At 36.8% G+C, this 26,592-nt stretch overlaps 1 protein-coding gene across 1 annotated transcript in view; it reads left to right on the top strand.

Annotated features, from left to right (window-relative positions):
• The first annotated feature begins 873 nt into the window (after window positions 1–873).
• The window catches only part of LOC137239342 (discoidin domain-containing receptor 2-like), a 500,380-nt gene continuing 474,661 nt past the window's right edge, over window positions 874–26,592 (top strand). Inside the window, exon 1 of the mRNA XM_067764529.1 lies at window positions 874–1,668. Within this exon, the coding sequence (XP_067620630.1) occupies window positions 1,347–1,668 (322 nt within the window). The 5' untranslated portion in view covers window positions 874–1,346. The remainder of the gene's footprint in view (window positions 1,669–26,592) is intronic.

The raw sequence follows: 26,592 nt of genomic DNA, 5'->3' as shown, positions 1-26,592 counted from the left end.
AATTAAATGAAAAAGGGCTGAGCCACGCCCATTTTGAAATTTTCTTTTATTTTTGAATTTTGTTGCATCATATCATTACTGGAGTTGAATGTTGACATAATTTACTTATATGCTGTAAAGATATTAAATTTTTTGTTAAAATGTGAGTTTTAAAATTTTTTTTAAGTGGGTGTGTTCGTCATCCGATTTTGCTAAGTTTTATTTAGAACACATACATTAATAGGAGTAACGTTCCTGCTAAATTTCTTTATGATATCTGCAACGACTGCCAAATTACAGCTTGCAAAACTTTTAAATTACCCTCTTTTAAAAGTGGGCGGTGCAACGCCCACTGTCAAAACTTTTACCAAATTTCTATTCTGCGTCATAAAGTCAACCGACCAAACAAGTTTCATTGCTTTTTCCGTCTTTGGTAATGAATTATCGCGCTTTTTCGATTTTTCGAAATTTTCGATATCGAAAAAGTGGGCGTGTTTATAGTCCGATTACGTTAATTTTAAATAGCGATCTGAGATGAGTGCCCAGGAACTTTCATACCAAATTTCATTAAGATACCTCAAAATTTACTCAAGTTATCGTGTTTACGGACGGACGGACGGACGAGCATGGCTAAATGAATTTCTTTTTTCGCCCAGATCATTTTGATATATAGAAGTCTATATCTATCGCGTTTAGTTTATGCCCTTACTTTGCATTACAAAATTCTAATTTTTGCTATTACATTAAAATTTATATATATTCTTCTCATTCTCTCTCATTTCAGTTGCTGGAAGTTCACATAATGCTGCACGTTTAGCTGTCAATTTCAAAACTCATTCAATTGAAGTAAACTACTTACGTTTAGTACTAAAATACAACAAAAATAGTCGACTACCTACTTTCGATTTAACTATTCGCATTCTAATTAAATTTATTCAGCATTTTTTTTTTTTTGCAAAAGTTTATATAACGAAAACCGACTAGTGAATAGATGCAGCAACAACAACAAAGTCTAAAATTAAATCGTTATGCGAGTAGCGTGCCGTTATTTTAACTGTTACGGCAATCGTTCGAGTGGAAATTACGTGCAATGCCAGAAGAACAGAAGCAACATTGACATTGGCCTCGGACAGCAGCAAGAACAAGAGCGCGAAAAGGAAAAGCAACAACAAACAGAATAATAGTAACAACAATAAAACAATCAATATTTTAGCACTCATTCATGCCACACTCAATACACGCCAATTTAACGGGGTGGCAACCTTTTGTTGGACAACAACAACTACATAAGTTAAAAAACCCAAAAGCAAAAATTAGCAAAATCCAAAATTCAGGAAAATCAAACGTAAGCGTTTGAATAACATAAAATGGCTGCAATAAAAATTCGACTATTGAATTCATTCAAATTGCAACATCAAGAACAGCAGCAGCAACAATTTCAATCGTCCCCTAAAGCCAATTGCCGTCGCTATGCCGCATTAGCTTTGTTTAGACGTTGTTTGTATTGCGCAACAAATTATTTGAAAAGTTATTGCCACATTAAGCGTCATGGTGTTAATAAAAATAAAACTTTATGTTGGCTGACATTGACTTTGATTTTATTTAGTTGCAACAACAGTTGGCATGGACGTGGCAAGGGTGGTAGTGGCGGCAGTAGCGGTGGAGCGTTTTGTTATGCACTCGATATTGGTAAGTTTTTCAAAATGTTATAACTCCTAAATACGCATACATTTTATTATTATGTTCTGCCTTGATTGTTCGCGGATATACAGGGTCCGTTGAAGGTACTGCGACGTCCCATTATCTCGTAACACTAATAAATTTCAAAAGGAAGCCAATGTCGCTTTCAAAAAGAAATCAATCGTGACCCCAATTTTGTGTGAAGGGACACCTAAATATAAAGCTTATCATCCTGTGCCTGTAGTACTAAGATATGCCATCATATAATATGATATGCTTTTTTTACACCGATCGAAGTGGCGGTTGTTCTCCAGCTTTCTCATTATGCAGGAGGAAAGCCCATTATCAACCAAAATCTGAACATCCCTCTGCTGGATAACATGGAAGGTTCGATTAGGCTAGGTTGGACTGGCCGGTCCATGAGGACCTCACATAGGTTGATTGAGTCCGTAGTGTTACCAGAAGTTTGTTTTAACGACCAAACTGAAAAACCCTATCAAAAACTAGGATCTATGTTACTTAACCCACTTGCTGCTTCTAGATCTGACAGCTGTATCCCTCCTAATAGCTGGAGTCTTAGCCTGGCAAGTGCAGGGCACGAGCACAGAACGTGCCCGATCGTTTCCTCCTCCAACCCGCACTTCCTACATCTCCTATCACTGACCAAGCCTAATTTAAAAGCATGTGACGCCAGAAGGCAGTGTCCAGTCAGAATACCCGTCATGAGTCTACAGTCCTCTCTTTTTAATCATAGAAGCAGCTTTGTAGGTCTAAGGTAAGACCTACACATAACTTTCGACACTTTACAGCTCCGTGCTTGAACCCACGCCTTTCCCGCTTGGTCGATCATGTGCACCTCGCGGCTTCGCTTAATATCGCCCATTCTAATTGGTACGTCTACGGGGTAAGCTTCAAGGGATGCGCCCTTTTTAGCTAGTTCGTCCGCTTTTTCATTCCCATCTATTCCCATATGCCCTGGGACCCAATATAGAGGTATGCTTCTCCCTGTCCCGATTTTCTCCAGAACCAGAACCAAAAGGTTCCAATATCCATGTAAGAAAAGGACAGCATAGTGCTGGTTTTGTGTACGTACGCTCTTAGGAACAAGTCCAATTTTTCCTTCTAAACAATATTACTCTCGATTATGAGGTTGAAGGGTTGGTCTGCGAATGCTAAGTCTCAACTGCCACTCGTTTAATCATGGACACCTCGCTATAACTTGCTCGCATACCAGCTGAAAGCACTAGCACTATAAAGAAAAGCTAAACGATTTCTTGGTATCATTTCTGAAAAACTGTAGGTTTCTCCAAATAATGAGCTCAACGCTTGGTTTTCATTAGGTCAAAATGTCTTACATTAAATACTGCCTCAAGCTTACCCACTGGTCAGTTGGTGTTTAAGTTGTCCCATTGTGTCATATTACTGGCTCATAGTCGATAAAGCAGTGCGTGGTCAAAAGCCCATTAAATTTATGCTCATTTATTTCAAAACCCATTTTATTATTTCCCGTTGTTTCACAACTTGCGGCATTATTTTTTGACATGTTAGCAAGTGAAATTTAATATCAAATTCGCCATAACGCTGGGCAATGTTTTCATTTATTGGTTAATTTATTTGTCAATTTGTAGCCAAACGGACGCCAAACACGTTATCCAAGCTTGTGGCCGAATTTGACCTAACGAAAGCCAAGCATAACTCTTTTGCTGCCATCTCATATTCGAATTTGACTTGACTTTGACTTCACCTTGAATTGGATTTGACTAGAATTTGATTTGATTTTAAATTAACGTTGACTTGATTTGCTTTGAGTTTGACTCAGCTTTTACCTCTAAATATGTCTTCGTCACCACTAGATATATCTTTCTTGAAAAAATATTCTCTCTCATTGGCTCATATGACAAACCTTGTATAATATTTTTGACTGTTTTCTTTCGAGAATGTCACCTTAAAATAATGTTTGTAGTCCCCATACCTCTTTAACTCGCGCTGTTTTATTGCCAATTTTTTTATTTTGTACCAAAAGCAGCAGCTTTAATGTATCTTTGTGTAAATGTACACATATTCACCTACACAATCACAGGCGTACTTCTATGCTCAGTGGCAACATTTACTGCAGCATAAAATTGCCTACTAATTCTATTCAAATTTCGCGTTAAGGTTGAATATTTTGACGCATCGCTGTTAAAGAAATTAAATGTTTGCTCCTTATGTATGTTTTTTTAGTTACGTGATCAATTATCAAGTAATTGCAACTCTATTATCTGTAATGATATGTATTGAACAGTAATGAAATGCAATGTACAAAACATAACGGCATGTATTTTTAAAAGAGGTGGGGACATTATACATTTTACTTGACTTTGACTTGCCACTGGCTTAGCTTTGACTTGACATTCGTTTGATTCTGAATCGACTTTGATTATGACTTCATTTTGACTTGACTTTTGTTCGACTTGGACTTGAGTTTGAATTGACTTGACTTGATTATGAGTTGGCTTTGTCTCGAATTTGTGTGTGACTTGACTTTGACTCGACTTTGACGTGGCTTTGACTTGATTTGATTTAACTTTGACTTGGCTTTGACTTGACTCTGACTTGACTTTTTTTGGAATTTGGCTTTAATTTGACTTTGAGTTGGCTTTGACTTGGACTTTGGTTTAACTTTGACTCAACTTGCCTTTGCCCCTTTTACTTTCACTTGACTGTGATTTGACATTGGCTAAAATTTCACTTCACCAAGACTTGAACTGAACCAGAATTTGAACTGAGTTGAACCAAACTTTGACGCGACATCGGCGCAGCGACGGTCCAGATTGTATACTCCTTGTCCCTGAAATTTGCTTAACGAATTCCTAAAAATTATAAGCATAGCGAAAAGCAGGAAAATGTACATACTGTCTTTTAAGAATTTTAATACCGATAAGTTTCTGCGATTAGAATTTACTCATTAACTAAATTAATACTCATCTAAAGATAAAACCAGGTCTTAAATTAGAAGTTTACTTCAAAAATCCAAAATTTCCCGAATAAACGTTCAATTTTCTCCGATTTTCCTTTTTTAGTTTACTGCATTTTTGCTATGGACGGCGGTACAGCCTAACGGTATCTATTTATAACTATCGCTTTTTCAAAGTTTACTGGAACAAGTAAGGAAGGCTAAGTTCGGGTGTGACCGAACATTAAATACTCAGTTGAGAGCTATGGAGACAAAATAAGGAAAATCACCATGTAGGAAATGGACCTAGGGTAACCCTGGAATGTGGTTATATGACATGTGTATCAAATGGAAGGTATTAAAGAGTATTTTAAGAGAGAGTAGGCCATAGTTCTATGGATGGACGCCATTTAGGGATGTCGCCATAAAGGTGGACCAGGGCTGACTCTAGAATTTGTTTGTACGATATGGGTATCAAATGAAAGGTGTTACTAAGCATTTTAAGAGGGAGCGGGCCTTAGGTCTATCGGTGGACGCCTTTTCGAGATATCGCCATTAAGGTGAGCCAGGGGTGACTCTAGAATGTGTTTGTACGATATGGGTATCAAATGAAAGGTGGTAATGAGTATTTTAAAAGGGAATGTGCTTTAGTTCTATAGGTGAACGCCTTTTCGAGAAATCGCCATAAAGGTGGACCAGGTGTGACTCTAGAATATGTTTGTACGATATGGGTATCAAATGAAAGGTGTTAATGAGTATTTTCAAATGGAGTGATCCTTAGTTCCATAGGTGGACGCCGTTTCGAGATATCGCCATAAAGGTGAACCAGGGGCGACTCTAGAATGTGTTTGTACGATATGGGAATCAAATGAAAGGTGTTACTGAGCATTTTAAGAGGGAGTGGTCTATAGGTGGACGCCTTTTCGAGATGTCGCCATTAGGGTGGGCCAGGGGTGACTCTAGAATGTTTGTACAATATGGGTATCAAACGAAAGGTGTTACTGAGCATTTTAAAAGGGAGTGGGCATTAGGTCTATAGGTGGACGCCTTTTCGAAATATCGCGATTAGGGTGGGCCAGGGGTGACTCTAGAATGTGTTTGTACGATATGGGTATCAAATGAAAGGTGTTAATGAGTATTTTCAAAGGGAGTGATCCTTAGTTCTATAGGTGGAAGGAAGCCTTTTCGAAATATCGCCATAAAGGTGGACCAAGGGTGACTCTAGAATGTTTGTACGATATGGGTATCAAACGAAAGGTGTTACTGAGCATTTTAAGAGGGAGTGGGCATTAGGTCTATAGGTGAACGCCTTTTCGAGATATCGCCATTAGGGTGGGCCAGGGGTGACTCTAGAATGTGTTTGTACGATATGGGTATCAAACGAAAGGTGTTACTGAGCACTTTAAGATGGAGTGGGCATTAGGTCTATAGGTGGACGCCTTTTCGAGATATCGGCATTAGGGTGGGCCAGGGGTGACTCTAGAATGTTTGTACGATATGGGTATCAAACGAAAGGTGTTACTGAGCATTTTAAGAGGGAGTGGGCATTAGGTGTTTAAGTGGACGCCTTTTCGAGATATCGCCATTAGGGTGGGCCAGGGTGACTCTAGAATGTGTTTGTACGATATGGGTATCAAATGAAAGGGGGTAATGAGTATTTTAAAATGGAGTAATCCTTAGTTCTATAGGTTGACGCCTTTTCGAGATATCGCCATAAAGGTGGACGAAGGGTGACTCTAGAATGTTTGTACGATATGGATATCAAACGAAAGGTGTTACTGAGAATTTTAAGAGGGAGTGGGCATTAGGTCTATAGGTGGCCACCTTTTCGAGATATCGCCATTAGGGTGGGCCAGGGGTGACTCGAGAATGTTTGTACGATATGGGTATCAAACGAAAGGTGTTACTGAGCATTTTAGGAGGGAATGGGCATTAGGTCTATAGGTGGACGCCTTTTCGAGATATCGTCATTAGGGTGGGCCAGGGGTGACTCTAGAATGTTTGTACGATATGGGTAAATAACGAAAGGTGTTACTGAGCATTTTAAGAGGGAGTGGGCATTAGGTCTATAGGTGGACGCCTTTTCGCGATATCGCCATTAGGGTAGGCCAGGGGTGACTCTAGAATGTATTTGTACGATATGGATATCAAATTAAAGGTATTAATAAGGGTTTTAAAAGCGAGTGGCCCTTAGATGTATATGTGAAGGCGTTTTCGCGATATCGACCAAAATGTGGATCAGGTGATCCAGAAAATCATCTGGCGGGTACTGCTAATTTATTTATATATGCAATACCACTAACAGTATTCCTGCCAAGATTCCAAACGCTGTTGATTTCGCCTTGTAGAACTTTTTCATTTTCTTCTACTTAATATGGTAGGTGTCACACCCATTTTACAAAGTTTTTTCCAAAGTTATATTTTGCGTCAACAAACCAATCCAATTACCATGTTTCATCCCTTTTTTCGTATTTGGTATAGAATTATGGAAGTTTTTTCATTTTTCGTAATTTTCGATATAGATAAAGTGGGCGTGGTTATGGTCGGATTTCGGCCATTTTTTTTACCAAGATAAAGTGAGTTCAGATAAGTGCGTGGACTAAGTTTAGTAAAGATATATCGGTTTTTGCTTAAGTTATTGTGTTAACGGCCGAGATGAAGGCCAGACGGTGGACTGTGTATAAAAACTGGGCGTGTCTTCCACCGATTTCGCCCATTTTCACAGAAAACAGTTACCGTCATAGGGTCTATGCCTCTACCAAATTTAAGAAGGATTGGTAAATTTTTGTTCGACTTATGGCATTAAAAGTATTCTAGACAAACTAAATGAAAATGGGCGGAGCCACGCCCATTTTGAAATTTTCTTTTATTTTTGTATTTTGTTGAATCATATCATTACTGGAGTTGAATTCTGACTTTATATACTTATATACAGTAAAGATATTAAATTTTTTGTTAAAATTTGAATTTAAAAAAAATGTTTGTTTAAAAAGTGGGCGTGTTCTTCATCCAATTTTGCTAATTTTTATTTGGCACATATATAGTAATAGTAGTAACGTTCCTGCCAAATTTCATTATGATATCTTCAACGACTGCCAAATTACAGCTTGCAAAACTTTTAAATTACCTTCTTGTAAAAGTGGGCGGTGCCACGCCCATTGTCCAAAATCTTAAATTTTCTATTCTGCGTCATAACATCAACCCATCTACCAAGTTTCATCGCTTTATCCGCCTTTGGCAATGAATTATCGCATTTTTTCGGTTTTTCGAAATTTTCGATATCGAAAAAATGGGCGTGGTTATAGTCCGATATCGTTCATTTTAAATAGCGATCTGAGATGAGTTCCCAGGAATCTACATACCAAATTTCATCAAGATACCTCAAAATTTACTCAAGTTATCGTGTTAACGGACGGACGGACGGACGGACGGACATGGCTCAATCAAATTTTTTTTCGATCCTGATTATTTTGATATATGGAAGTCTATATCTATCTCGATTCCTTTATATATGTACAACCAACCGTTATCCAATCAAACTTAATATACTCTGTGAGCTCTGCTCAACTGAGTATAAAAATACAGGTCCCTTAAGCTAGCCCAACCTTTCCAGCCCAATCAAAAAACGAAAACGTATTTAATTAGAGCATATTTAATGCTAATTTAATACGGGTTAATTAAATTTATTACGTATTTAATTACAGCATATTTATTGCTAATTTAAAACGGGTTAATTAAATTTATTACACTTGTTTTTTTTTAAATATCAAGGGTTGGAATAGCTTAAGTTTAAGCTTAAGTTTAAGCTAGCCCAACACATATGCCCAATCAAAAGCTGAAAACATATTTAATTACAGCATATTTAATGCTAATTTAATACGGGTTACTTGAATTTAACTTAAGTTTCGTTTTTTGATTGGGCTGGAAAGGTTGGGCTAGCTTAAGAGACCTGAAAAATACTTTTCGATAGCAGTTCCATAACTTTCTGACCACATTTTTTTAATTTTTCGATACACCGATAAGTTCTAGATAAGAAACCAAGAAATTGTCTTTATATGCCTCACTGGCAAGCTTTGCTGTCGATATCAAATTTATTGCACTGCGATAACTACAACTCGTCTATACCTCGGCGGCAACACACCTATGTTAATCTGAGAACTCGTCGATTGGCAATGGACAACAAGCACTTAACAAGTTGATAACAACCCAATACCAAACAGTTAACATTCGTTTTCGGTTCGGCCGTCTTATAATATTTCCTATCTCTCTCACTGTTTCTTTTTTTTACTTTCCTTGGCTTTATTTTCCTTTCCTTTGCTTTTAATACTCCTTCTCGTTTGAAGTTGCATCATGAATTAAAAAAAAAAAAAATTAAGGTAGTACCATCTAACGGTACATGTTTATAAGCACTTTCCCTATTTCAAAGTGTACAAAACTCGATAGCCCTTCGATAACAAATCAATAACTTTTTGATAGCATATTAGTAACTTTTCGATAATTAATCGATATACCTTCGATAGCTAATTGAAGCTTTTCGATAATAAATCAAAAATTTTTCTATAACACACCAATAACTGGCCAATAAGAAAACCCTTAACTTATCGATACCCTTTATTTTCTCTATCAAATTTATAACACACCGATAACATACCTATAAAGTCCGATACCTCATTCATGAATAATGGGTACAAAAACAACAAACAGTTAACATTCGCTTTCGGTTGCGCTTTCGGTTTTGATTGTAATATTTTCTCCTCTCACCCCTTTTCTGTTTTCTTTATTTTCCTGTCCTGGCTTTTCCTATCCTTTCTCATATATCATTTTTCGTTGCAACTAGCCTCAAGTCCAAAAGAAATATAAGTAGTGCAACCTAACGTAATCTGCTTATAACCATTTTTATACTCAGAGTGCTTTGCACACAGAGTATATTAACTTTGATAGGATAACGGTTGGTTGTACAGGTATAAAGGAATCGAGATAGATATAGACTTCCATATATCAAAATCATCAGTATCGAAAAAAAATTTGATTGAGCCATTTCCGTCCGTCTGTCCGTTAACACGATAACTTGAGTAAATATTTAGATATCTTCAACAAATTTGGTATACGAGCTTATCTAGACCCAAAATAGATTGCTATTGAAGATGAGCGAAATCGGATGATAACCACGCCCACTTTTTATATATATAACATTTTGGAAAACACAAAAAACCTGATTATTTAGTAAATAATACACCCAGAATGTTGAAGTTTGACGTCTAGACTGATATTGAGAATCTTGACAAAAATTTGGAAATTTTTTTTAAAATGGGCGTAGCACCGCCCACTTGTGATAAAATCTTTTTTTCAAATATTATTAATCATAAATCAAAAATCGTTAAACCTATCGTAACAAATTTCGGCAGAGATGTTGCCTTTAATATAAGGAATGCTCTGAAGAAAAATTATCGAAATCAGTTGAGGAACACGCCCACTTTTATATAAAAGATTTTTAAAAGGGTCGTGGACGATTAAAATAAGCTATATCTTTGCAAAAAAGAACTTTATATCAATGGTATTTCATTTCTCAAGTGTATTTATAACAATAAATAGGAAAAACTTCAAGTTTTAAAAAATGGGCGTGGCACCACCCCTTTTATGACTAAGCAATTTTATATGTTTCGGGAGCCATAACTCGAAGAAAAATTAGCATATCGTAATGAAATTGTGTACACAAAAATATTTCTAGTAAAAATGGACGGGATTGGTTAAAGACCACGGCAACTTAGATATAAAACAAGTATAAAAAGGTCGTAGACTAGAATAATAAGTTATAACTTAGAAAAAATTGTTTTGAATCAATGATATTTCACTTCTCAAGTTTTATTGTAAGAGGATATGGGGAGACATTTTTTTTAAACGGGCGGTGCCACGTGTTATGTAGAAAAGTAATTTATCTGAAATGAAATGTACAATTGAAGCTCACGCTGAGTATATAATGTTCGGTTACACCCGAACTTAGACACCTTTACTTGTTATATTTCAAATGCTACAAAAATCGGTAACTTTTCGATATCAAATCGATACATTTTTGTTAACATATTGCCAACTTTTCGATATCTATAACAATTTGATAACATGCCATTCGGTTTTGATTTCATCTTCGAGTTTAGTTCTACAATTTCCTTTCTCTTTTCCTTTCTCCTTTGTTGCCGAAGTGATATTAATTTGTTATCTATAACTAACGAAGTTTTACCAGTTTTTTATCGAAAAACTATCAGTTTGCTATCAAAAATTATCTTTAACGAATCCCTAAGGGCCGGTTTTGGATACTTAACGCAAAATTTTCTTCTATCACCTGGTACAAAAATCGTCTTCCACTTCATCTTTATGAAATAGACATTTTATGTGAAAAGTTAAGTTCGCTCGGGTTGAAGGAACGATATCTTTCTTCTCATACACATACATATGCGCTTAATATTCTTTCTTCGAATATAAATATGAATTATACAATTAAATCAGATTCAATATTAGCTTATCCCAAGATTTTAGGCACTTGAAGCGCCGCACGGTGGGGTTTTGATCAATCTAGCTGGCCAAAAGTCGATTTTTCAAAAGATCCTAATTTTTTTAAATATACTCCCTGGCGTTCCTGGATGTACACTGTATAGTATACATACCCCAAAACCCACCTGCAACTTCAACGGAGCTAACCGCGCACATCTAAAGTTGTATAAAAATAGTGTGCAGTTGAATGTATTTTTGGATTAAAAAGCAATATACATGGCTAACCTAAATACTTGTTCACTTGTTTAGCCTTAATCAAATTTAGTTACATTTTCTTTTAGGACAGGTTAATGTGTTTTTAATTCATATATTAGATTTTTTTTATACCGCATGTTTTAACTGAGTTATTCTAATTATAATTTTGCCTTACTGGCAAAAGGTGGCAATCTTGTGAAAACATCATCAGTGGCACACCTAAGTGAAAAGTCTTAAAATATAATACTATATCGATGAACCAAATTTGATTCAAATTGGTTAAGCCTTTCCGAGATGGTAGTGAATATACAACGAAAGAGCTTTTTATGCATTTTTCTTTGTCGAGAAATATTTTGAAGTTAACTGTGGAAGTGTACCTCTAATTTTATTTTTTTATTTGCTTACGTTACTCATGCTTTTACATTCTTTGTATAGTTATAAGTTGATTATTTAGTTTTTTAGTTACTTTTGTTTCTAGTCTTTAAGATTATTTCTGATCAAAGACTGAATAAACAAGTAAAGGTGTCTAAGTTCGGGTGTAACCGAACATTATATACTCAGCGTACGCTTCAATTGTACATTTCATTTCAGACAAATTACTTTTCTACATAACATGTGGCAACTCCCGTTTAAAAAAAAATGTCTCCCTATTTCCTCTTACAATAAAACTTGATAAGTGAAATATCATTGATTCAAAAATATTTTTTGCTAAGTTATAGCTTATTATTGTAGTCTATGACCCTTTTAAACTTGTTTTATATCTAAGTTGCCGTAGTCTTTAACCGATCCCGTCCATTTTTTCATTGCGATATGTTAATTTTTCTTCGAGTTATGGCTCCCGAAACATAGAGAATTGCTTAGTCACACAAGGGGCGGTGCCACGCCAATTTTTTTATATTTGAAGTTTTTGCTATTTATTGTTATAAATACACTTGATTGATAATAAATTGATATAAAGCTCTTTTTTGCAAAGATATAGCTTATTTTATTCGTCCCCGACCCTTCTAAAAATATTTTATATAAAAGTGGGCGTGGTCCTTAACCGATTCCGTTATTTTTTTTTTTTTCAAAGTATTCCTTATAGTAAAGCCAACCTCTCTGCCGAATTAATTTTTTTTTAGGTTTAACGATTTTTGATTTAAGATTAATAATATTTGAAACAAGTAAGGAAGGTTAAGTTCGGGTGTAACCGAACATTACATACTCAGTTGAGAGCTATGGAAATGAAAGGCATGAAAGAGTATTTTATGAGGGAGTGGGCCATAGTTCTATAGGTGGACGCCATTTAGGGATATAGCCATAAAGGTGGACCAGGGGTGACTCTAGAATTCGTTTGTGCAATATGGGTATCAAACGAAAGGAGTTAATGAGTATTTTAAGAGGGAGTGGGCCTTAGTTCTATAGGTGGACGCCTTTTCGAGATATCGCCATAAAGATGGACCAGGTGTGACTCTAGAATGCGTTTGTACGATATGGGTATCAAATGAAAGGTGTTAATGAGTATTTTAAAAGGGAGTAATCCTTAGTTCCATAGGTGGACGCCGTTTCGAGATATCGCCATAAAGGTGGACCGGGGGTGACCCTAGAATTCGTTTGTGCAATATGGGTATCAAACGAAAGGAGTTAATGAGTATTTTAAGAGGGAGTGGGCCTTTCTGGACCAGAGGTGACTCTAGACTTTGTTTGTACGATATGGGTATCAAATGAAAGGTGTTAATGAGTATTTTTAAAAGGGAGTGGGCCTTCGTTCTATAGGTGTTCGCCTTTTCGAAATATCGCTATAAAGGTGGACCAGGGGTGACTCTAGAATGAGTTTGTACGATATGGGTATCAAATTAAAGGTATTAATGAGAGTTTTAAAAGGGAGTGGTGGTAGTTGTATATGTGAAGGCGTTTTCCAGATATCGACCAAAATGTGGGCCAGGGTGACCCAGAACATCATCTGTTGGATACCGCTAATTTATTTATATATGTAATACCTGCCAAGATTTTAAGGGTTTTTTATTTCGCCCTGCAGAACTTTTTCATTTTCTTCTACTTAATATGGTAGATGTCACAATCATTTTATAAAGTTTTTTCTAAAGTTATATTTCGCGTCAATAAAACAATCCAATTACCTTACCATATTTCATCCCTTTTTTCGTATTTGGTATAGAATTATGGCATTTTTTTCATTTTTCGTAATTTTCGATATGGAAAAAGTGGGCGTGGTCATAGTCGGATTTCGTTCATTTTTCATACCAAGATGAAGTGAGTTCAGATAAGTACGTGAACTGAGTTTAGTAAAGATATATCGATTTTTGCTCAAGTTATCGTGGTAACGGCCATGCGGAAGGACAGACGGACGACTGTGTATAAAAACTGGGAGTGGCATCAACCGATTTCGCCCATTTTCACAGAAAACGGTTAGCGCCATAAAATCTATGCCCCTACCAAATTTCAAAAGGATTGGTTAATTTTTGTTCGACTTATGGCGTTAAAAGTATCCTAGACAAATTAAATGAAAAAGGGCGGAGCCACGCCCATTTTTAAATCTTCTTTTATTTTTGTATTTTGTTGCACCATATCATTACTGGAGTTGAATCTTGACATAATTTACTTATATACTGTAAATATATTAAATTTTTTGTTAAAATTTTACTTTAAAAAAAAATTTTTTTTAAAAGTGGGAGTGGTCCTTATCCGATTTTGCTAATTTTTATTAAGCGTACATATAGCAATAAGAGTAACGTTCCTGCCAAATTTCATCATGATATCTTCAACGACTGCCAAATTACAGCTTGCAAAATTTTAAATTACCTTCTTTTAAAAGTGGGCGGTGCCACGCCCATTGTCCAAAATTTTACTAATTTTCTATTTTGCGGCATAAGTTCAACTCATCTACCAAGTTTCGTCGCTTTATCGGTCTTTTGTAAAGAATTATCGCACTTTTTCGGTTTTTCGAAATGTCGCAGGATGGGGAAAGGAAATTGATTTTCATAATTAAATATAATTCATTACCAGCAATCTGTCAAGCATTAATGTACATTAATATGCAATACAGATGAACGCAATACAGCATCATACAAACAACAATTGTTCTCTCTACTACACTCACAGCTTGTCCATATGGACCATGCCACCAGATATAACTTTCTATCCGTCAGTTACTTGTTGAACGGACAGATGCTGTGCTTGTTGCCCCAAATAAGACGATTCGGAAATCGCGCAACTTTCTAAGCAGAATACATTCAAATATCGCACTAAAAATGTAAATGGTTGAATGAGTGATTACGATAATTATATTTATTTTCTCATATCTTAATGTTTATTTATGTGTGCACTTGTTCGTATCAATTAATGTTTGTTTGCCTTTGTACTTCATTCATATATGTAAGCATATAATTAAGTAATTGCGTTTTGTTTAATGAGTTTGTTGATGGTTTTTTTTTTTTTTTTGTTCTTTTCTGGCTGGTTTTGACATCAACGCACTTGCTTGCCTTTCACCAAGAACTTGTTTATTTATTATTTATGATAATGTTTGTTTGAAAATAGAATTTCTCGCCCCCAACTGGGATGATATTGATTAAGTGGAGTTTTGTTGTGCAACAGATTTCTCTTTTTTTCAATGAACCATGTAGCGAGCTTGTAGGCCTTCTTATGTTATGTCGCATGTCTTTGCTGCTGCTGTCTGTGCCACATGTTGCAGGAAAGTGCTACGCTGCTAGGTATTAAGTGAAAATACTAGCTCAGCTTCAAAAAATTGCTCCTTAAATTTGTTTTCTAAGTAAGCACATATCTGAGTCTGCTATTCGATATGTGCTCAGTTGACTTCATCAATAACCCTGAGAGGTAAATCTCTAATTCAAATATGATGCGTTTATAGTGCATGCAGAACTACTACTAGTTCTTCCTCTATCTCTTTTATGTGCTTTCAACTGGCGAATTGTCCTCGTTGTATTAACTTTTCTGTAGTTCCGAACTAGATACCAATTTCCACTTCAGAAGTAGTTCGTTTGTTGCCACTAACTCGATGGTTCTGATCTAGTATTCAATTTTAATTAATATATAGTTCTTTTGTTCATTCTATTATGTCCCTGTACGAAAAATCTCTAGTTCAAAAATTATGCGCTTCTAGTGTATGCACAACTACTACTAGTTCTTCCTTTATCTCGTTTACATGCCTTCAACTGGCGAATTCCACATGGTGATGTTCTAGGCAGGGTTTTCCCGCTGCATACCTTTTCTGTAGTTCCGAACTAGATACAAATTTCCAGTGATGAAAAGTTAAAGTTGAGATCTATTTCTTTTGTTGGTATTATGTCGTTGGTTCCGAACTAGACCTAAATTCTACATGTTGCTTCCAATACGATTGTATCCCCTTTTTCGATAGTTCCAAAGCACTATCTGCATTGGAAGTATCAACTTTCTTTTCAAGATAGTTCAGCTCCAGGCGAAAGTTCGACATATTTTAGTTGGTACATTTCTGCTTATCGGCCTTCTGCCGCTTTTGACAAGAATATTCCTAGATCGGCCTAGCACCGGCCACGCTATACAAAGTATTTCCCTACGATATAAAGAAACGCCCTCATAAGTGTGTGTGTACAGACAAAAAATAATAAATAATAGTATTTCGGATCCCAAAATTGCCCTCGGAAGGACTAAGGTATGTTAAATACAAACCTAGAAGTTGATTGTCATTGTCCTAATCTATTCTATTGAAACTATGCTATGGAGCTTACGTGCGATAAAGGATTTCAAGTGTAAGGAAAGAAGCCAAAAGTTTCTTAAAGATAGTAGCAAGCTGAGGAATAACTAGTCAGTTTGATTTAAACACGCTGTTAGTTGTAACGTGAAGTATAATTGTGAAGTACTACTCGCAAAGTAGTCTAATAAATATCATTTTGCAATATTGAATATTGTAGCTATTTATTCGACAGTTCAGCGATACGAACGTGAGCAGAAGGTGTATAATTATCAGAAATCTCCAAATTCGTTACAATATTTATCAACATTTTTTTAACTATGAAATATTAAAAACTACACGCTACATTTTTGAACTAGAGTAAATCTAGTTAACATCGAACTAGTACTTATGTGGTACTTCAGGTCTTGTTCCGAACGACAAATTTGTATCACTAGTTACTGACTTCCCCACATTAAGTATGCAAAATAGCTAAATGAAAGCAACTGCTGACTGACGAATGCCTATTATCATTTACACATCCGCCTAAGTAACTCATCTTGTTCGTGTGAAGACCTGCCCGACAAAGCGAGCTCGGTAATTTGATGTGAAATATGGAAAAGCGGTATGCTTGCTGTGGTAACGCCACCGTTATTTCCTGAAGCGTCCTGTTTCACATGAATATTCTACTTTACTTCCTTGTTCGGAATTGTAGACGAGTCTAATTGACTTTCCTCTATCTTCGCTCTCCTATTCCTAGTCATGACATGTAACGCTTTCATCTTTCTCGCATTTTCCTCATCTTATTCATATGGCCACTTACTGTACAAGGTAGACCGGCCCAGTTTTTAACATTGTGATAAGAAAACAGAAATAAGGGCAGCGCTACTTTCCGAAGTGGCCTATTATTGGGAAGGCCCGATACCAAGTGGTGCCAATGATAAAATAAATAGTGCGTTTCAAAATCATCAGAGGTATGCAAATCAAATAGAGGATCTTTGTCAAACGTTCCCTAATCTGTATTCGAGCTTTAATGAATTTTATATTTTGTAAGGAAACTGTAGATAGTTTTATTCATCTTCAAAGGGGTGAACAAATTGGTCTCACTGTAGTTTTCTTACATCGTGATCGCTCGCTTCTCAGTGGTAAGGGCACCGGTCTTGGAAGTTATCTTTCTAAGAGGCATATAAATACTGCCCGATCCGCAGCACATTCTTCAAAGCTTTGGATACACGATATTACCCGATTACTTGTGTAACAGCACACCCTAAGACGTCATTGCACTTGGTATTCTCATACCTTGGCCTTTGATATCATGTGGCTCAGTGCTCTATCCCCCTATCTTAAGCCTACAGCACATGCCTCTATGTATTGCCTTTTAAAGGCTGTATTTGATTACTCCATTCTCTACTTTTCAAGCTTTCACGCTCTCCACAAATTCTCAGATTTGCTATACATCACAATGCAAATCTACAAAAATTTTAAGCAAACTGTTGATTACATTATGTCAACGGAAATATCTACTCTAAACAATCAATTCAGTTACTCCACTTTCGCACACCACTCTCCGCAAAACCACCGCTCATTGCTTGATCTTTGATCAATGCGGCATAACTTGCAACCAACAGCGAGATTCGTAAAGAATTTATAGCGAATTTAAAACGATCACAACAGCATATTAAATTTAGTAAACTGTTAAATGATAGATTTAGATTATCTTTAAGCGGGCAAGTCGTGATTGGATGATGCAACAACAAATATGCATACTCATATGTGGGCCAAAACTGAACCGAGTAGCCACCACACCAGGCAAACAAGATCATAAATGCTTGCCAATCAGCCGTTGGCGTTACGAAAGAAAGTAATATGTAGGTAATTGTAATCGTTCCATACTCGATATGGAATATAGCGCGTCGAGGTCTAAAAAGAGTGCAGTGGGGCGGCAGTGACTGACAAAACGCGGTGACAGTTAACCAAGAGCGCTTGATTGTATGAAGGTGTATTGTATATGTGTAGCACACATCGCATATGTATATATGTATACCTTTGCAATCAAATAAGACATAGCCTATAATATGCATTTTACGTCCCATTCAAGTGACGTTATTTTAAATGAGTTTATCGATGCAGCAAGCATCACATATGTACCGCTTGTCACACATGCCGCATAGGTTCAACAATCCCGAAACTGTGCATTAATTTACGCGATTTACTAATCCAGAAATAAGGGAAATATAAAGTTTTCAGTATGTGATATTTTCTGCACACAACAACAAAGGGTTTATAATTCTCTGTAGCCGTAGTGCCTACGATCTGGTTTCAAACGGATGAATGAGTAAGTTTTGAATGTTCTAGTTTGTCCACCACTGCGGTATAACTCTGAGATAATATTTTGTGAAACCGCAGTGCCAGCGCGAAAACACAAGCTTAGAGCTCAAGTTTATGTTACTAATATGCTATTTTTCAGTGGCAGGAACCCCGACAGTGGAAGCTCACTGTAACAACATGCAGTTCGGGTTTAGTACCACATAAGACAACGGCAACGTAAACTCTAGCTATTTATAGAGCCGTTTCATGGTAATGATGCAGTTTCAAATAATGCCGATCGTGAACCTGGATATGTCCTTTCGAGATACTTTCGAGATGCTGCAACAAGAGTTTTAAAGTATGTTGAATAGTTGACTTAAAACTAACATCAAATATAAATATGTGCTTATTTATATTAATTCTATATGTGACTTCAGGTACGCCAAAGTACCTGTCCATGGTTGTATGTATGTGTGGATGCTCCGGTCACACGCTTTAATTGCAACCTTATACTACGTTTCCACCAAACCCAAACTCCGTGTTTGCCAGTTTTGTAAGACTTTTAAAACATGTCTAAAAATATCGCGAAAGCTATCGAAAAACGCGGTTTAACTTCCGGATCAATAATGCGAAAGCAAAAAGCAAAAGTTGCATTTCTGCCAAGAGATATTTTGCATAAAAGAGTTGGCAAACACGGAGTTTGGGTTTGATGGAAACGTAGCATAAGCCCAAATTAATGTCACACATTTGATGAAGAATACAGACGAAATAAGAGATGCATGTATGTACATATGTATGTATGCTTGTATGTACGAACAGATCAAAGTCACACGTCTGGTGAAGAATGCAGCCGATATTAGAGATGAGTTTTTTTTGTTGCATTGCATTCCTCCCAAACCATGAGAATTAAAATATTCACGTCGGCGTCAACAGGATATATCGCATAGACAGTATTCACTCCACAGCCACCTTAACTGCAGCAGCATCCGCTTGGAAGATGTCGCAATGATTAGGCAACTTAAATTGGCGGTTTACATCGATCTCTCAACAAAAACCCTTCTCGACACAACCTGCCCGTCCAACTTGGACCTAACCGTAAAGCAGCTAACAAGTCCACTGCTCCATATTTATTCCTTTTCCCAATCGTCTCTTGAGAGGATGATTGTTATAAAAGTTTGATTGAGGTGGGTTTAGATCCTTATGGTCACATTGAAATGAAACAAATCGGGAGTGAGGGCACAAAAAGCATCATAACAGACAACTGTGCTATCGTAACGATATTTTCTGCAGGAGCACCCAGGGATAAGCGAAAGAGGAATATTACTTCTCTGTCGATATCCAGGAATCACTTTCTATGCCGATATCCAGAACTGCAGCTAAGACGAATCACAATTCGCGGAGTAGAGTAAGGCGAATCTTTTACACTTCCTAAGTTCGTATAGCAGAGCAAGTGGTTTATTGAAGCCAAATTAGGAAGTATCTGGTTAGACGTATGTTTTCGGAACCGGTTCACATCGGAGGAGTTTACAAGGAGTACTTTTGGTTACTAATTTCGAAAATTGTGGAAGTATTCTAACCTTGTACCGAATAATTATTTTTTGACTAGAATCTTGACTAGTTGAATTAAATTATATAGCTTGCCAACCAAGAATTTGTGTGCCAGGTTAGGAGGGTGCTTATAAATAAAATAAATGTAAGGTGCGATAACCTCCGAAGAGATCTAAGGCAGAGCTTCTCTTCCAATTTGCGTCGTGCTCCTCTTGCTTTTCCGTACAAATTGGCCGGACGGGACCTGCATGTTTCATGCCGACTCCGAACGGCATCTGCAAGGCAGATGAGTTTTCACTGAGAGCTTTTCGTGGCAGAAATACACCCGTAGCGTTTGCCAAACACTGCCGAGGGGCGACCCGCTTAGAAAAATGTTCTTCTAATTGAAAAACCTTATTTCTAAACTTTCGATGTTGCTTTGCCCGGGGTGTGAACCCAGGGCATACGGTGTGGTAGGCGGAGCACGCTACCATCACACCACGATGGCCGCCAGGAGGAGGGTTGCTTGGTTGAAGTAAAAGCTTTCTGCGATGAATTTCGCTGGCTTCTTATCGAAAACAACCAATACCGGAATTTAAATACTGTAACGAGTTTTGGGGAATTCCGATGTTCTTGCACCTTCTGCTAACGTTCGTATCGCTGGACTGTCGAATAAATAAGTCCAATATTCAGTATTGCAATATGGTCTTTATTGAGTCTACTTTGGGAGTAGTACAATTATACTTCAATATCACGCACTTCACAAAAGCTTATTTAAATCAAACTGATTAGCTATTCCCCAGCTTGCGCTGCTTTTATACTCCCTGTTGCGTCGTTCGCATATCTCTCATGAGGTCTAGACTTTTCACAAGGATGGAACAGTTCTATGACATACTTGTTTATTTAGCTATATGCGTGTGTATGTGTGAGTAAAAACGTCTGCTCTTATCTAGTGACTACACGTGTGTATGTGAAATATCTCTTCACTTCGAGCTGCTGGTTATGTATGTACATGTACATAAGTTTGGCTGCTCACTGTATTTGTTGTTTTGATTATTTACTAACAGCATAGTGATGCTAATATTCACCACAATAATTTATTATCGGCTCATTAGCGATAGCGAATTATTATCGTCCAGTTAACGGTTTGTTATTGGCTTCTTATCGCTTAGACATCGGCTGCTTATTGGTTTCTTAATGGGGGTTACAGATGTGTCGTAGATTTTATATATGTAGCGATCCTTTCTGTATACGCTTATTAAAAAACCTATGAGTCGTTGATAACAGGCCGATAAGAAATTGATAACACTCCAATAAGAAATTTATAGCTTTCTGTTATCAAATCGATAACATTTAAATAAAAAGTCAATACAATTTCGATAAATAGGCTTTTCGATAACAAATCAATAACATTATTATCGTATAATAACATTAATCGATAACTTTTCAATAGTATATCAGAAAATTTTGAACAAAAATAAATATATTTTTCACAATATTCGTCAACTTTTCGATAAATATTCGATAACTTTTCGCTAGCAAGACAACACGTCATCGATAAAAATTCGGTAGCTCATTGACAACCTTTTCTACCCATATCAAATTTATAGCACTACGATAAAAAATCGGTAGCTCGTCCATACGCCGTCGAAAATAAACCGATAACTCGTCGTTAACACTTTAACTATAAATTTATCGCCTTGCCTTGCCTAAATCTACGGTCAGATTGCGCTCATTTCAATATTCATTGAACAGACATAGTACATAGCAACCAAGTGTTCAATAGTTGAGAAAGCTAAGAATATTTGATGACTTAAGCCAGTTTCGGGTTTCACAACACTACATGTAATTTTACATTTTGCCCACCGCAATGGGCCAGTCATGTCTGCCACACAACAAACATTTTTACAACAAAACCCGTTCGCTCTATTAATCTGCGTGATTTTTCCTTCGAGATTTCATTTACTGATATCAGCATTTCGGTGTTAATAAATTTCTCAAGCTTTTCAAATGTCGCCTGTGCAGTATGCGATGTGTTGAAAAAATTAAATAACAATTAATAGTCGTTGTAGCGGAAAATAGCATTGCGCATGCGCAACACTATTAATTTAGAAAATCTGTTTGCACGTACTCGTATCGAGTACTATGTTATGTACATACGTAAAATATGCGAATACTTGTTTTCGTTGTTTATTGTGCTATGCTGTATGTTTATGTTTAAAATAACGTAAACGATAAATTTCATATGCGCGATTGGCTGATAACGTTTAGCCAGCAGTTAGCTTTTGACAGCTGGTATTACCGGGTCGTTGCGTTTTCACGAGCATACATACATTTATACGTATGCACAGGAATGCATTCATTATACAGATTTGCCCAACAGAGACGCTTGGCTTATCGTATTTTCGTTGTTGTTGACATGCATTTAAGATACAAATCGTTGCTGGTGTGTTGGGACCATTTTGGGCTTCACACGCAAATTAATCGCGTTTCCTTGCAAAATATTGTGTATTGATAGATTGTTTGCGACTTGAATTTATTGTTGTCACAAGCACTATACCCGACGCGACGTCGCCGTGGCATAATATGCAATGATACAAACATTCCAATAAGCAAAATTTGAAACTTTACTTGACGTTTATCATACTGTTATGAACTTTGGGAAACTCCTGATTCTTTTGCTGCTTCTGTCAACGTACGAATCTCTGAACTGTCGAATAAATAGCTCAAATATTCAGTATAACAAAACGGTCTTTTATTAGGCTACTGTGGGAGTAATAATTCACAATTACAATTATCGCATATTTCACTAAAGCGTGTTAAAATCAAACTGATTGATTATCGCTTGCACCGCGCTGCTTTTATACTCTTAGTTAGCCTCGTTCACCTATTTCTCCTAAAGTCTAGACTTTTCACGAACAATGCATTCTGGAACAGTTGTATCCCATACTTGTTTATTTAGCATACATGTATATCTGTAGTTTATATTTTTTTTCTAGCTATACGCGTATGTATGTGTGAGTAACAGCTTCTGCTCTTCGCTGATGAGAATGTGATGTGTGATTGTTTCTTCTTCTTATTCGCTCTTATCTGCTGATGTGTAAGTGAAATAACCGCTTCGCTTCAAGCTGCTTGTTATGTGTGTGAAATATTCCTCGTTGCTTCTATGTATGTGCGTAAATGGCTTACGGTCGTTGTGTTTATTTACATTTACTAACAGCATATTGATTATAGAAATGCTAACATTCGCCACAATATAATAGAAACAATCTTTACTCATTCACCATCCGTTTTCTTCTCCCACTACTTTTAAGCTTGCTCTCCCTCATTTCTGTACCTTTCATCCTTCCATGTCCAATCAAACTTTCGATCTCACTCTATATGCCCTTGCTTCAGCTCTCCATTCCCCATATCCTTCCCTATCTTTCTCTTTACAACCTACTCCCTTAAATTTCGGCGAACTGCCCTCAAGTGACCCAATAAAACATAGCTAATCCTGCTCAAGTTCCCACACCCCGTCGGGCTGCCGCTAGGCACTACGTTATGGTGGGGTAATCAAATTAATCAGTATACCTCAATCTTGTCATAACTTCAAACGCTATTTCGCTCCCAGCAGTCCAATAATCTTTGTATCTGCAGATTAGGGGACATTAATACCTCGTGTGCGGCCCCCCCCCCCCCAAAAAAAAAACCCCTGTTTACACTGAGTCATTCATTAAGAAAGCAAGTGTAACGGAACATTACGAGTTTTGCGTGTAAATGTTCAATGGGACAGTTTGTATAGCAAAGATTCTCCTCTATCAATCACACGCTTGTATAAATACGCTAGTGCCATTTCGCCAGCTAAGTAACGTGGATGTCCAGCTTCGATTCATCCTACCCTTCTTGACACTCAACCATTGTTCATGACATTGTGCTTGTCTCACCGTCTTCAGATACTCGCCCGATGACAATGCCATACAGATCGGCCATTTCACTTTACAGTAGATCTGCTGCGATTTTCTAAGATAAAAGATGGATCACGTCGTCTGACACCGTCAGATAAGCACTTACTATTCGTATACCAGTAAGTAGGTAGGCTACTAATAAATCCTTCCGGTGGGTAAGTTTTCTGACGATTCCATGAACATGGGAATAGATCTGTAAATACTGACGCTCTAGACCATACCACTGCTTTACGCGCTATATGTGACCCGGCCTATGAAAAGATGGCTTATGACTCAAAAAAAAATTTTCCACTTTTTTCTGGTTTCGATAGTTTTTGAGACGCCCTTTCACGTGGTGAAAACTAGAAAGTCCTAACTTGCTTAGAAGTGTACTAAAAATGTAGAGAAAGAAGAGCACAAATTAAAGACGATGAAGCCTTTGGTTCCTTCGATGTCACTTTGGTGGCTGGTGAAGCATCCTCAGATTTTTTTGATAGCATTTTTTTCGATGGCAATGGAGCCAAAATATCGGTCAGAAACTGGTTTGTGCTTTGCCTTTTGGGCATGACTGATCATAATTCAAAAGAAAAACTACTAAGAAACTGAAGAAATGTGTTGTTTATTTTTAACAGCTGTTTCTCGCAATTGCTTTTTTGAGTCATAAGCCATCTTTTCATAGGTCAGGTCACATATATATATTCTTCTCCCTCTCACTGATAGACTGCTGCTTTGATGGCTGTATATAACACACCCCCGCTCTCTGACCGAGTTTCCCATATTTGACCCATCTTTCACTCCCCCACTCCTGATGAATGTGCTTTCAGCTAGTACTCTGCCGGTTTCCGTCTACCTCGTCTCATTCCTTCTCTCCCTTTCTCTATACAAGTATAATCACATCCCTATTCTATCGTATAGATATACTGTATTTCATTTTTCAATGCTCTCTTTCCTGCTTCTTTGTTCTGGTATTCTTTTTGTTCGAAAATTTCTTTTATTCTACCCTTCCCTGCTTTTCTCACACGCTATGGAGGACATTGCGCACATAGTGTACAGATAAGTAAACTATGGAAAGGGAAGGAAAATACTAGTGGTAGAGATAAAATGACATTAATGAGGCCGTTTCGAAAAAGGCACGCCCTATATCCCTGTGAAGATCTGTCTCTTCCTCCGCTTCCTAATACGTTCGTCCATTCGTCGAGATCGAACCCTTTAGGCATTTATTCAGCCTATTCGTAAACCTCCACATACTCTTAGTCGGCATCACGAACATTACCATAAACCTTCAAAAGAGGCAAGGTTTGTTATCGACGAGTTATCGATTAATTATCCAGGTTTTATTAATTTGGTATCGATAACAAAGGTAATAAATGTGTTAAATATTTTTATAGTTTTTTTAACGATATATTATTAAAAATTTATCGATTTGAAAAGTTTTCGCTACAATTTTTTTGTTGTTTGGTTAATTTGTAATTTGTAAGGTAATAAATGTGTTAAATATTTTTATAGTTTTTTTAACGATATATTATTAAAAATTTATCGATTTGAAAAGTTTTCGCTACAATTTTTTTGTTGTTTGGTTAATTTGTTATCAAAAATTTGTAAATTTGTTATCGAAATGTTATCAATTTTTTATAGAAAAATTGTCGATTTGTGATCGGAAAGCTCTCGGTTTTGTATCAAAAAGTTAGTTACGGCAAATCTGACGGTTGTGGTTAGGGTTCGGATAAATCTAAGGGTTACGTTAAATTTTTGTTATCGTCGTGTTGGCGATTTCCTATCGAAAATTTGTCAATTTTTTTCAGGTATTTATCAGATACGGTTGTTGTCTGCATATAGCTATGGTTGTGGCTATGGCTACGGTTACGGTAAATCTCACAATCACTATTAAAATAAGGATTCGGTTTTGGTTAAGATTACTGGAATTACTACAGTCCCTGTTTTTCGATTTCCCAAAAAAAAATACAAGCTTTTCCTTTCCCTTCCATTGCCGTTATCCCACAATCAACTTACCACAGAGATTCACCGGATTTTCCGCAGCCGCCAACTACAGCCAATTCACAAACTTTGCAAACGCTTAACGCTGTCCAGCAGCGAAATGAAAAAATATTTTCCTCGTATTTGTACAGTTAATTAAATTAACGATTTCGAAAATATTTCATTTGTTATCTGTGAAGGTAAGGGCGTATCGGGTTATGGTGGTGGTGGTGCTGTCATAAGCGGCGAGTTGCTTGCAACATTTGCTTGTTAGTGTTGGTTTTGTGTGGTTGTTTTTGTTTGTTTTTTTGCTATGAAAATTGAATTATTTCATTTTTTGATATTGTAAGCAAAACTTTAAGCTGCCCTGCCATATTCACTATAAGGTAAATTATTCCACGTTTTACTTTAGTTTAGTATCCGCAAAGTAACAGAAAACATTCCTTATACACTCACACACATATATATACGCAAATATGCATGTATGTAATGTGTGTCTCAGCGTTATTTTACTTTTATTTTAGCCATTGGCTGTTTGCTCGTTTTGCCACAATTCCACTGTTGCTTGCCAATTCGATTTGCGAATGTTCACAATGAATGAATAAACGAATGAATGAGAGCTAAAAAGCTCGCCGCGCGGCTCTGTGCAACTAAAGTTGTACAAAACAAAGTTACCTAATTGATGTATGAGCTTCGGTGTTGTTGCTGACTCAGTTGTGTTGCAAAAACATGCCTACAACAACAACAACAAATAGTTGTGCTAATTTTACCTTATGTTGAATTAAGGCTTACTGTGTTTATTATACCCAAATGCGGAAAGTCCAAGGTGTGTGTATGGAAAACAAAAGAAAAAAGATAGT

Source organism: Eurosta solidaginis, chromosome 2 (genome assembly GCF_040869045.1).
Source record: "Eurosta solidaginis isolate ZX-2024a chromosome 2, ASM4086904v1, whole genome shotgun sequence".
In the NCBI taxonomy this organism is placed as follows: Eukaryota; Metazoa; Arthropoda; class Insecta; order Diptera; family Tephritidae; genus Eurosta; species Eurosta solidaginis.
The sequence above is the reverse complement of the archived record's forward strand: the minus strand, read 5'-3'. Positions and strand labels throughout refer to the sequence as shown.